This window comes from Salminus brasiliensis, chromosome 8 (genome assembly GCF_030463535.1).
Source record: "Salminus brasiliensis chromosome 8, fSalBra1.hap2, whole genome shotgun sequence".
Classification (NCBI taxonomy): Eukaryota; Metazoa; Chordata; class Actinopteri; order Characiformes; family Bryconidae; genus Salminus; species Salminus brasiliensis.
The window spans coordinates 10,871,203-10,885,429 of NC_132885.1; the positions used below are offsets into that span (position 1 = coordinate 10,871,203).

Consider the following 14,227-nt stretch of genomic DNA (forward strand, 5'->3'; position numbering starts at 1 on the left):
TCAGGCAGAACATGCTTGTTCAGCCTGCTCTTCTTGTGTTTCCATAGCAACCACATCTGTCACATTTGTCAGCATTTTTCCCTAAATGTAACTTTAAGACCAATGCCGCCATTGCAATCTCCAAGCAACATCATACCAAACATCTAGCAACCACTTAGCAATACCACAACAACCACCAGGAATATCATATCAACCATTTAACAACACCATAGTTACCCCCAGTACCATTGCAACCACCTAGAAACACCATGGCAACCATTTCATACCATAGCAACCATGCTGCAATCAGCTAGGAACACCACAGCAACCACCAGAGACAACACTGCAACCACTAAGCAACATCAGAGCAATCACCAAGCAACATCATAACAACCACCTAGCAACCACTTAACTACTACATGAAACAAGTACCACACAGGTTCCTACTACGCTCTGATGGTTATTTTATCAGTTTCAGTTAAGCAATCCTGAATTCCGGTGCTGTAGCTGCCTCAGACCTCCAGTGTCATGTCTTGAAAATTATTTCTGAACGACAGGTCAAAAGCACTTTTGCAGATCATGGTCCATGACTAGCTGGGCCTAAAGAAACACGTTCTCTTGCTCCGGCTGACAAAGCAGTGCTGAACTGCGGTTTAACAGAAGGTGAGCTACCTGCCGAGCACCTCTCCTCTCCAACAAGCACACTGCTTTGCTTTGTGTTGGCTTTGTCTGTAATTAGAAATGCAAAAGGTGAAACAGCGGCAGCAACATGAGGTCATAAATCAGAAACTGGCTGCAGGCAGAACTGATGAGTGATGAGTCAGCAGTGTGTGTGTGTGTGTGTGTGTGCACAGGAGAAATATCTGTGCAGGCACATGACAGAGTCAGAGTGTTTTTGTGTGCATGTCTGAGCGACTGTATGAATATGTACTGTCATGTAAAACTGGACGCTTCATTGAAACTGTGTTTTTGAACATATTTAAAACATACAGACATTTAATCTTCATTTGAGCAACGCTGATCGATAGAGGCAACAGAACTAAACACATACAGCTAAAACATTGTTTGTTCAAAAATAATTAAAAGAAATGCTGTTTTCTTAAAAAAGCCTAACAACAGAAGGAGATGCAGCACATCAGACTCAAGATTCAACTTTCCAAAGCACATCTGTCCATCTAGTATACCATAGCAACTGCCCAGTAAACACCTATCAACCACTGAACAACACCCTTGCCTCCACCTGAAAGACCATAATAATCACTACGCAAAACTATACCCCAATGCAACCGCTTAGAAACACCACAACAACCACCTAGGACATCACAGCAACCACTTAGCACCACCATAGAAAAACCGGGCATGCTATAACAACTACCTAGCAACACCAGAGCAACCACCTTGCAAACAGCAAGGCAAAACCAGACCGCAGTCTCTTTCTGATAGGAGCTGCAATACTTTGACATCCACTGTGACATCAAGAGCAACCTGTAGATCCCGTGATGATCCTGCATGGTGTAGTCTGAACTTGCTAGAACGGTCTGACCGTGTTGGTCAGTTGACTCATCTGCATCTACACCCTTCTTTCTGAAGGCCTCAGAGAGCTCTTTGGATCTCTCCATGGTGACACCACTCCCTTGTCTGAGGTCTGAGGTTTAAATAAGTCAGGCTCCTCCAAAATATCCTCTAACCATGTTCTAAACATGACAATTACAGTTTACCAATGATTTCCGAAGGCATATGTTCAGAAAGACAAGAAAGACATGACTGTACTAGCGACTCTAAAACAAAAAATGCAGCTGCATAGTGCTTCACTGTCTTCTGTCTGCTGGGAGCTGCTCTTGTTACATGTCCAAGGTTACACAGGACAAGGTGTTTAGTGCTTCTCAAAAATCTTGTGTGATACAAGTCAAGATGAGGTAAATACAAGTGACCCAGTTTCAGCCTCGCGATATGCCCCGGAGGAGGAAACCGCTTCAAGTTTTCTTGAGGGAAACGTCTTGCTAAAGCCAAATGCACATCAACATGTTGGATTCATTTTTGTAGCGTGGTGTTGATCTCTGATTTCTGGCACCATAGTAACTGTGTTCTACCTGTCAGAGGCTGCCAAAGCTCAGGCTTTTAACAAGCTGTTGAGCAACAAACTTCATCACACCCACCCAGCTCTCAGAGTAGATAACACACTGGAGATGTTGCTAGGCTTCTGATATTTTGGACTGGGGTTGCCATATACAGCGGTTTCTAAATCAAACGAGAGCTGTAAACATCTCGAAATCTGCCATCTCTGAAATAAGCAAATGAACAAGCACAGTCTGGCAAATCTTGTTGATAAGGCATTCTCCCGGTGCAAAAACCACTTAATAGGTACGCTGAAATACAAGTGGGTACTCTTTGTGTGGGAAGAGATCATTAAATGTGCAGCGTTTCTTTCAACCACCCTTTGTTTGAAAGAGTGTTGCAAATTGTATGGCTTTGGGTATCAAAACTGCACAAAAGCCTAGACACGGCAAAACCAACATCTAAACCCCAACATAAACCTGGGGACTGCTGGATACCGGTCTTACGCAAGCAAGGGCGGCTTAAAACAGAGTTCACACCGTCAGCAGAGCCACACTGAACATAGTGAAGAAATGCATCAGAATTATTTTTATATCCAACGCATGTCTTTCAATGGGCTTGAGGCCTTACTGACCTTAGTTTTGTGAGCAGTGTCGATATCTATATTAAGGGGTACAAAATACAGAGAGAGCGAGCACAATTGGCCTTGCTCTCTCTGGGGAAGGCTGATGGCACCTCCTCCCTACAACTAATGTTGGTTAGCTCAGGAGTCTGTTATCTGTTGCAATAGAGCTGGGGAGCTGCGCTTTCCTCTGAGCGTGCTGGATGCCTAGCAAAGCATCATGTACAAAAGAGGCTTTACATGTGCAAGTCTTCACCCTTCAAGGGCATTGCTAGTGATAGGGGGAGTTTACAAATTGGGTAGAATGGAGTACAATTAATAAAAATATATAATAATAAACCAAACTCTACTCTACTAACAGGGAGAATAGTGTCTCTATCATTGCCACTCTCTATCATTGCCACACACTATGCTGCTACCGCACTATGAACTTTGACATCTCACAAGAACTGTGTAACTGTGTATTTACATAATATTCTGTAAGACCACTCTACCCCCTCAGTCCACATGCTTCCTTCACTTCAGATATTGGTTCTGTATCTCTCCGCTTGTCAACAAATCTACGTGCACGGCTGTCCATGAGCTGACGCTCAAAATATGATTTGTGTTTACAGCAGTGGTTTACAATAAAAGTGAATTTTCTGACACATTAAAATTACTTTCTGAAAGGCTGCAATCTTTAAATTGCAGCTACACTTTTAATTATATCCTACATTATTCATGTTCAATATTCAAGCCTTTAAAAATTTAAATAAAAAATTATGTTCTGTTTTGACCGAAAAAAAGAAAGAATGTACAGTTTAAGTTCCAATTATTATCCCGATATTAATCAGAAAGGTCACATTTATACATATTCCCTATTACTGAGTTTAAATACATGCCCATATGAAATCCTCAAACCATTTGTTATTGCATCAAATAATCCAATAAAAATTGGTGTGGGAATATTGGCTACCATGATGATATTTTGCCTTTGAATGTGTACGCAAAGCTTCACTTCCGTCCACTTTTATTTGTTTGTAATGAAAAGACAGCGATGTATTTTACAGTGAATTCAGACTGTCTATCCTGCTTACACTTCAACTTTTCATCCCTGTCTTCTGTCTGAGTAAAAGCACCTGAGGCCTTGTGTCAGTTTTACAGTGCGAGGTGAAAGACAGTTGGATGTGTCATTCTGTAAGTGCTGCTTTGAACACACCCACCACAATCTCTTTTCTAGTCTGCAGATGAGCAACAGCGGGGGGTGTTGCTCGACAGGGCTGGGGGAGATGGACGGCCGGCGTTTATTTCCATCGCATGACTGACACTCTTGACGCCCCTAATGCCTTTAGGCAAAGGTAAAGAAAGCTGCCCATGAGGAGCCTCTCTGGGGTCACAGGTACTGACACGTAGCCGCCACCCAAGGCATCCCCACTCTAATTAGTCTCTGTGGGGGTGCTGAGGGGGAGGGGGGGTACAGGCGCCAACACATCACACCCCCCGCGGGCCTTCGAGGGCAATCACAGTACACACGCCAAGAAAGAAACAATGAAAAAAGAAAAAAAGAGCCAAACAGACCGTACACATTAGAAGGTAAAGACTGAGGTTGGGACAGATGGTTTATATATCCACACATATATTACTTTACTTTACGTCTTTTTAAGTTTATAAAAAAAAAATAATGAGCTATCCTACAGCACCCCTGAAGCAGAAAGGGTTAAGCTGAACCTTACTTAACCCCTTAAAAAGCTTATGGCCCACCAGCCGGACGAAAGCATTATTACAAATATCTATTACCAAAGAATAGCCCCACCAGTATGTTCTGAAGTCCCTGTATCTACTGAATAATACACTGTAGTGTGTAATAAGCCTTGGAGTGTAAAGGGGATAAGGTCCCAACAGTGGCAGCATAGTGTCGAACCCACAACCTTGTGTTAAACAAAGCAGCAATCAAATTTACTGCACTTCCAATCTAAACAGCCATCAGGTATAAACCATTCCTTTTCACGAGAAGATTAGACCTAAAATATTCCAGTTGCGGACAAAGAAAGTCAATAGAAAACACTTTATATGTCCAAATGTTAGTGGACACCCCTTCCAATGAATGCATATAGCTACTTTAAGTTCCACCCATTGCTGACACAGATTTTACACAAATTCACACAAACAACAGATTGTCTAATTCCTTTGGAGAAGTACTAGGACTCTCTGGAGCAGATAAACATGAACCTATTGGCACCATACCTAATGTCAGGTGTGGTCTAGATGGGTATAAAGCCCCCAGCATTAAGCTGTAGAGCAGTGGAACTGGCTTCTCTAGAATTATGTTGCTCCATCCAATACTTTTGAGATGAGTTGAGGAGTTTAGGTTCAGGTGGGGTGCTGATTGTCCTGGCGAATATCCTGGTGACCTCACTAACGCTATTGTCGCTGAATGCAAGTCAATCAAATCCTCACAGTAATGCTTTAAAATCTATCAGAAAGATTTACCTAGACAGTAGAGACAGTTTTTCCAACAAAAGCAGGATTTTAACAATAAATGAGCAGGTGTCCACATATTTTGTGTACAAATAGTGTATAAAATGATTCAGTAAAACTTCCAGCAACTGTGCAAGACATGGTAGGCCACCAATACTGCCTCAACCAGACAACCAGATAACCAGCACTACTATAATGTAACATCTTTAGAAAAGAGGAGGAAACCAAGCTCCACTCTCACTTCAGATCTGAAAAACATATACAGATTGTTTGTGTTCATCCTTCCACTGTGAAAAGACATTTTAGATCTGAAAGGATACAAAGCTGATCAAGAGTGCCAAGAGCTCATGCTCCATAAAAGAATAAATCAGCATTTTGTAAAGCACTTTCTAAATGAGGAACTGTGGGAAGAAATCATTATCATAACTATGGTCTATAATCTATCAGGTAGCTTACAAGGACCAAATTATTCTCCTGTAAACACAGGATAAAAGAAACAGACAGATTTAGTTCTTACATCTGACAGAACAGACCTAGAACCTCTAACTTTAATTTCAAGGCCTCATTCTTGTACCCTGAGACACACTTATGGCTTCGTTGCACACCTTGCATAATAAAAAGCATCATTTAGACAGATCTGGCAGTTCACATTCAGGGGATTTCAAAGTTTCCAAAGGCAACAGTTCACAATCTCATGCAAGTAACAGTGCTCCATTCCCTGCCACAAGGCAGAAAGCCAAGGCTCTTGCCTCATCCACACACTCCATGGTCATATCTTGCATTTATAATCACTCTTTTACTGTGGTCTACTGATCAGCTGTCAGAAACGTCAAACTGAAGGCCATGAGAAGAGTGTCAGGGCAGGGATCACATCACTGCTGGAGCCATTGCTCCTAGCAGGCTCCGATGCTCGTCTTAGCAGGCTGGTACATGAGCAAAGCTGACTACAGGTGGAGCAGTGCACTCACAATTAGACTCCAACACACAGAGAACACAGTGTGGTCATGATTAAAGCTGTATTCAGTTTGTGTTTATTGATTATCTGCATTTAAGTGGTCAGATAATACATAGAACAAGAGGAAGCAGAAAGAATATATGGTTTGTTGGGTTTTTTTATTTATCTCATAAATACTGGCAAACACTGTTTTTATTAATATACATCAGAAATGGCTCCATTGTGTTGTGGTTTGATTATTTGCTTTTTAACCCCTTAAAGCCTGAGCATTGGCCTGTAATTTGGTTATATATGCTCATAACTACATTACTGCCACAATTAGCAACATTTTCACAAACCCTAAAACAAAACCCTGTGGGACCCAAACCCAAAATGTGTTCTACACACCCATATCTGCTAATGGTTTCTACATTAGGAGTGCTCTAGAGTTCAGTGTGTTAAAGTGTTTGTTTTATTTCCTTAACAAACCTCAACCACCCCCTTGACTAGCTTGTTTTGAACATCTACTAGTTGAGTTCGAATGCTACTGGACTTAAACACCATTCAGGTTATAGAGGGTATGCACTTTCCATCACAGTTGACAGGAGTCACTGTGGCCATGCCCACTGAGTGGCAAAAAGACTGACTGAGCGGCAACACTCAAAACACAAAGACATAAAAAAATGACAAAGAGCTGTGCAATTGACTGTAGAAATAGATTTAGCAAGAATTCTGAGCTGTCTTTTTATAGTACCTTAGCAATAGTTTGCTGCACTTGTATTACAGCAGTGGGACAATGTAGTGTTAAGAGTCTTGCCCAAGGACTCTTATTGGTGTAGCACAGCATAGTCACCCAGATTGGGAATTGATGGTTGTGGTAGCTCAGTGGCAGGTAGTGGTGTCATCTGTTGCGCCACACCAACCACCACGTGGTTGAAGCGTGTGGGCGCTCACTGAACGGTGAAGTCACGCTCTGAAAACAGGTGGGAATAAACCCCAGCCCATCGTAGTTCAGTTAAACGACCAGCAACAAGTACACCTGGATGAACCAGTCTGCTAAATGCTGCTGAACACAGTCAAAAACTCTCCTAAGACCATTCACTCACTCTCAGATATGAGGCTATAAACATGTGTGATGTGAGCCTTAGCAGATAATCACTTGTTTCGTTCCCAGTTTGGCTGTTGTCCCTAATAAACACAGCCATGTTGCCAAATGTTAGTCCGATTAGAGGGGGCTCCAGGTGTTCCAGCGGGAACATGACGTCAATGCCAGCCCTCTATACCGCACAGGTGAGTAACATACCGTGAACCTGTAACACCAAAATTACCAAAACAGGGCTGTAAAATGTACCAATTCCAAAACCCTAAAACCAATTCGGGAGTCAGTTTTCAGACCCAAGCAGCACACCACCACCACCAGACTCTGCTTGTTAAAGATAAACAGGTTGCTACACACCCACTCCCTCAAACACAAACTAGACCACCCCAGTCTAGAGCTAAATACACATCAAATGGTGTGGATGCTGGGTGGAGGCACAGCTAAAAGCTGACCCAGCTTAGTTAGCTAAGCACAGTTAGATACATATAGTTAAAGTGTTCTTGTTACAGTGTTAAAAACATAGCTATGCTATGCTATGTTGCTCCTGTGAGCCGCTGTGGTGTCCTAAACCAGCCAATAAAAGTGAAGCTTATCATTTCTTTTACAAGGCCGTTTCATTCGGAGGCAAAACAACAGGGTTGTAAACAGGCTTGTAAAGCCGCATCTGGCCATTTTTTCACCCCCTACCAAAGTCATATAGTTCCTATTTCTACATTAAACTTGCAAGTTTTAATAAATTCATTCAATGGCAGCTTTAAGCAAGATGTAATTAAAAGCAGTCCTTCAGAGTGACGTTTTGCAGTAGTAAGTATTATTTTTATTGGACCGAAACCTGATCAGAGGAGGTCTCCGCTCACTAAGCTGTCCTTCAGCGTATTTGCTTTTCCTTTATCTAATCTGTAATTTACATAGCAGGCTCTGTGTTTCTGTTTGGCCTTGCAACAGCTTTTTCTTTACGCAGCGTCTCTGAGTCACTGGGTCTGATGGGGCCAGATTATTTACCCCTGCAGGTCTGGCAGCTCCAGTTTCTTCAGTTCTCGGGCATCCCAAAATACACTGTTTCGTGCAGACACATCACGGCCGGTGCGTCCAGGCAGATTCACATGAGAGGCTGGACCGAGCTCAAAGTCCACTGTGCTAATCGTTGCCAAACTACATTAGCCTTTCCCCCCTTTGATTTCTTGGAAATTCAGCTGCACATTATGATAATGGCAGCCAATTTGTTTCAAAGCAAATGCCTCTGGCAAAGCTCAGTCATTGTGATTACCAAAAAAAAGAAGCCCTTTCTCATTAGATCGCACATTCAGCTGGCAAAGCAAAGCGAGATAATGAGAGCTGACTGCCCATCATGCAGAGAGGACTGGTCAAAATATAGGTTAATCACCTGCTTTTTCATTATTTCGTTTAATCAAACATGCTTATTCTAATTTGCATTTATTAATAATTAAGCAACACAAAAATAATGTAATACACTATATGGACAAAAGTATTTGGACAATGGCTCATTCATTGTTTCTTCTGAAATCAAGTTGTTTATAAAATTAAAAAGATTTGATCCTGCCTTTATTGGAGTAACTGTCTCTTCTGTCCAGGGAAGAAGCCTTTCTACATTTTTTTGATCACTGCTGTGAGGATTTGATTGCATTCAGCGACAAGAGCGTTAGTGAAGTCAGGATGTTGGATGATCACCACCCCATCTCATCCCAAAATCATGGATAAAGCACCATCATTCCACAGAATACAGTTCCACTGCTCCACAGTTTAATGCTATGCAGTGTTATACCCCTCTTGCCCACACCTGGCATTAGGCATGATGCCAATAGGTTCATGTTCAGACTAGACAAGCTGTGTGTATGCATTTAATACACACAGCTTTGTCAGCGATGGGTGAAACCTAAAAAAGCTGAATGCATTCATTAGAAGGGGTGTCCACAAACATGTGGACACATGCATATTTTGGTTAGCGCTATTTTACAGGAACCGGTTATGACTGTATGATTATTATTATTATTATTATTATTAAGCTACAGTCTAAGAGGAGGCACTGTGGATGGTGTGTGAGACCTGGGGAGAAAGTTACACTGTCAACAGCTCAACAGCTAACAAGCTTATTTTGCTAGCCGCCTTATCAACTGATCAAGCAAGATACCTTCTCAAACTCTATGGTGGCTGAATCAGGTGCTGTAATATAATGTTTTAAAGATGTCCTTCAGGAAGCTTCCAGCGCTCTCTTCAACAGCAGTGTGCTGAATTATTAGTACAAGCAAATGACAGGACATGCCGCCCAACATTTGCTCGGAGAAGTCTAAATATAGCTCTACAAAATACATAGCCTTAAAGCAGCCGCACAAAGGCCTTTACCCTGAAAGCTCTTCAGCACTCATTATGACAAGCATGCAGTCCTGTCACAGTCACATGCACAATGACCACATCGACACTTTCGCAAGAGCACTATGCTTTCTGCATATACACACACTTCATGCATATGTACCGTATTTTTTTGCATTACTATACACTCTCTTTATTCATTCACTATGAATCCACTATTCACTATGCATAACTACAGTGCTGTACAGCGATAAACTACATGTACTTTCTGATTGTACTTACTTCTGCAGCATTAAAATAAAAGAATATGCACTGCATAAAAACATACATGCACTGTGCATCTCGTAACGGGCTGATTTGCTTGACCTGTTGCACATGTCTTTGTGTTATGTTGTTTTGTTGTACAGACACTGTGTATAACTGTAAAACTCCACACTTTATGCATAGGGACACTCTTTATGCACATTCACTGAATCTGAACACACAGTGCATAACTACACCCACTTTATGCATACACTATGCATAACTACTCTTCATACATACCTACACAAACTTTCTATACACACTATGCATAACTACCCATTCCATATATATACACACCATTGTACCTAACTACATACTCCTTATGCATGTACACACTAGGCCTACCCCCACACTCTGTGCACACAGTGCATAACTACACCCTCTTTATGCATATACACACAGTGCATAACTACACCCTCCTTATGCATATACACACAGTGCATAACTACACCCTCTTTATGCATATACACACAGTGCATAACTACACCCTCCTTATGCATATACACACAGTGCATAACTACACCCTCTTTATGCATATACACACAGTGCATAACTACACCCTCTTTATGCATATACACACTACGCCTAACTCCACACTCTGTATGCATATACACACATTTCTTTATGCATAAACATACACTGTGCATGATTACACCCACTTTATGCATATGCACACAATGTGCATAACTACCCATTCTGTATATATACACACCACTATACCTAACTACATACTCCTTGTGCATATACACACTACGCTTAACACCACACTTTGTTATATACTGTATACACACTAGGAATATCTAATGCATACATATACACCGTGCATGACTAAACACACTTTGTGGATATATACACACACACTACACCTAACTCCACACTCTGTATGCATATACACACATTTCTTTATGCATAAACATACACTGTGCATGATTACACACACTTTATGGATATGCACACAGTGCATACCTACACCCACTTTATGCATATGCACACAATGTGCATAACTAAATACTCTACAATGTGCATACCCTAAATACTCCTTGTGCATACACACACTACACTTAACACCACACTCTCAACACTCTGTATGTATACTGTATACACACTAGGCATATCTTATGCATACATATACACTGTGCATAACTAAACACACTTTGTGGATATATACACACACACTGTGCCTAACTCCATATGCATATACACACTATGCCCAAGTCCACACTCTTTATTGCATGATGCATGATGTCACACTCTTTATGCATATACATACTAAACATCATATGTATGCACACTATGTAGGCACACCCACAACATGCATAACTACACACACTTTGAGGATATGGGCACACTATGCCTAACCCCACAGTTCTTATATATATGTATACACTATGTATAACTGCACACACTTAACTATGAATTCTTTATGCAAACACACAAAATGCATAACTCCACCCATGTTATGCATGCACACAAACTATGTATATTGTATGCACATAAACACTATCACCAACTCCACACTACATTGCATAACTACAAATTATATACATGCATTCAATATGTATAGCCCCACACTTTATTTATATACATAGCAAACTATGCATATACACACCTTATGCACAAGTGCACGCACACACACACACACATTATGCACATCTCCCAGTACTGAATGCATCACTATATGAGTTCATTCAGGAGTTACTTCATCACTGGGAGAGTTCACATGCCAGTTTAACTGCGCACCTCCACTCCCCGCGCTTTCTCGTTGCCCGGCACTCACCGTCCTCCGTGTTAGTGTACGATATGTCGTGGCTGACCGTGGGCTCCACTCTCCTCTCGCAGCGCCCGAGTCCCCGGATGAGCTGCTCGAGCGGGTACGGCTCCCCGGGGACGGGGCTGCAGCGCAGTCCGCTGGCGCAGCGCGGGGTGTACACGCCGCACGGTTCGCCCAGCAGGCGCGCGCACACGGGGCAGCAGCCGCAGCCGGGTTCGCGCACGATCTCGACGCACGCGGCCGGCGGGCTGGGGCACGCGGCCTGGCGCTCGGCCGTGCAGCTCGGGCAGCGGAACACGAGCTCCCCGGGCGAGGCGCGCAGCAGCTGCGCGAGCAGGAGCGGCAACAGCAGCGAGCCCAGCGGCGGCTTCCGCGTGCACGACGAGAGCGAGCGCGAGCACCACATCGCCGTTTGCCGTGGAGGAAGAAAGGAGCGCGCGGATTTAGAGTTCAGAGCGGTGTGAAGGGGCCAGCTGCAGGTAGGAGAGTGCAGACCGGCCGGCCACAGGTGAGGCGAGAGCGAGGGGACGCTCTCTGCTGGGTCCTATCTGCTGCCATGTTCCTCTGACATCACCACTTGAAGGCAGCACACATGCAGCAGCAAGGGCTGGTCAAACAAGCACGATGTACTGTTAGCTTTGGACGACCCTGGGTGAACGCACACGCACACGCACGCACGCACGCACGCACGCACGCACACGTGGAAAACAATGTTTGGGAGGAGGGGGGAAAGTGGAAAATCAGGCGTGCGCACTGTACATCGTCCTTGTTTTCCTATTTTGTTTGGCAGATCAGTGTTTTCCACTGTTTGTTTTCTTTCCAGTTCTGGAGGCCCAGCTGCTCTGCTCATTTCACTGTTTTCCCTGTTTCTTCAGATCATGACCAAGTCCTTCTTGAGTTGAATCAGGTGTTGGGGGCAGGAGTGGAGAAAGACATCCTCTACAAAGAAACTGTACTTTAGTGAACCCTCGGGTCAAAGTGTCACTCAGTTAAAGTGGAGGACTGGGGACAGAAATATTAAATCATAAAAAATAATAAAATCAACATTTAAACATACTATTTAAAAGTACATATATAAAAAAGTATGTAAAAGTATATATATATATATATATATATATATATATATATATATATATATATATATATATATATGCACACACACATACACTTTACATACACTATGGCCCTGTTAAATATACTATAAGCTATAATACATGTATTTATTAACAAGCTATTAACATGTTGTCTGTCTTCTGTAGTCAGTGCCATCCTCATATTAATAAATCAATAAATTAATAATAAATTACAAAAAAAAAAGATAAGACAAATAAATATGGCATTTTTAAAAATACCCACTGCAGCGCACACTGTGGTGAACAGAACTGTTCCAGCCCCACTGCATTTTGCAGTACTAATGACTGTCATTAACCCTGACAATTATGAGGTCCTCAGTTTAATCAGGTGTTGGGGCCAAGAGTACAACGAAAAGTAGTAAAAGTACATAGGAATTGTTCTTCTGGACTTCAGGGAAGGTTTGAATTGTTAGTATATATAATTCAGTGACCGATACACCTCTAAAATGTCTAATGTGTCTGCGTTATGTTATGTGGTCAGGGCAATGCCCAAATAAGGAACTCCACCTCTAAGCAGTTTTCTCTATGGGAAAATAAATGGCGTTTCTGACTGTATGACCACCATATCACCCTCGGGTAAACTCACTCCAAATCCACTACGGTTTGCAGGGTGTCTCACTGTCACAAAACCCTCTACTCACCAGAGGACTTCATGCAAACCAAGCAAATGTAGTTAGTCATGTTGCTTTTATTTTCATGTAATAACTGAAGTTTAGCACTATTCTTACTTTCCTGAACAGGGATGTATGCTAGCTTGTAGCACTGATGTATCGGGTGTACATGATGTGCCGGAGTCGTCAGACACACTCTGATACTGCTCAACATTCGCTGCTCTCCAGAAATCCATTCAGAACTAACTCTGTCTCTTTACCTTCTCCGAGTAAATGGTCACCTACTCATCCAGCCTGACCTGCTGGAAGACTGCCCGCTGGGGTCCCCTCTACCTGCGTCAGACCAGCGCCCACCTACCAGTCCGACCAGCAGGTTTTTCCTTGGCACTGTCATGGCCATTGGCTTGCTCACTGGGGGTCTTATATTTGTCATGTCTTTTTATGTTATTTATTTTCTTTTTTTTTGTCTTTTACTAGTTACTGATTGTGTAAAGCTGCTTTGTGACTACTGCGCTATACAAATATATTTGACTTGATTTGACTTGACTTGTATTCATATGTCAACTACTTAATAACTTTGTAATTAAGAGGATCAAAACATTTCAGGTTAGGGACATTTTTGTTTGCCATTTTTGAAAAATATCTTTAAAAATCTTTATATGTACTGTACAAGTATTTTATTTCAGTCTGACTTAAAAATAAAGTATCGTTTAAAATAGAAAGCAAAAAAAGCAGAGTGAATTGGTCATTTTTGTTTGTGTGGAGTGTAAGACACTTTTACACCACTGCTGTAAATACAAATGACACTTTGAGTGCCCCTTCATGGACAGTACACTTGCATCCTTTACACATGCATTTGTTGACAAACTGAGAGAAACAAAACCAACATCTAAAGTGAAAGAAGCATGTGGTCTAGGACTGTAGAATAATATTAA

General features: G+C 42.1%; 1 protein-coding gene across 1 annotated transcript in view; it reads right to left on the reverse strand.

The window, feature by feature from the left end:
- The window catches only part of igfbp2b (insulin-like growth factor binding protein 2b), a 29,073-nt gene extending 16,890 nt beyond the window's left edge, over positions 1-12,183 (reverse strand). The window contains exon 1 of the mRNA XM_072685590.1: positions 11,555-12,183. Within this exon, the coding sequence (XP_072541691.1) occupies positions 11,555-11,954 (400 nt within the window). The 5' untranslated portion in view covers positions 11,955-12,183. The remainder of the gene's footprint in view (positions 1-11,554) is intronic.
- Between the last annotated feature and the right edge of the window lie 2,044 nt (positions 12,184-14,227).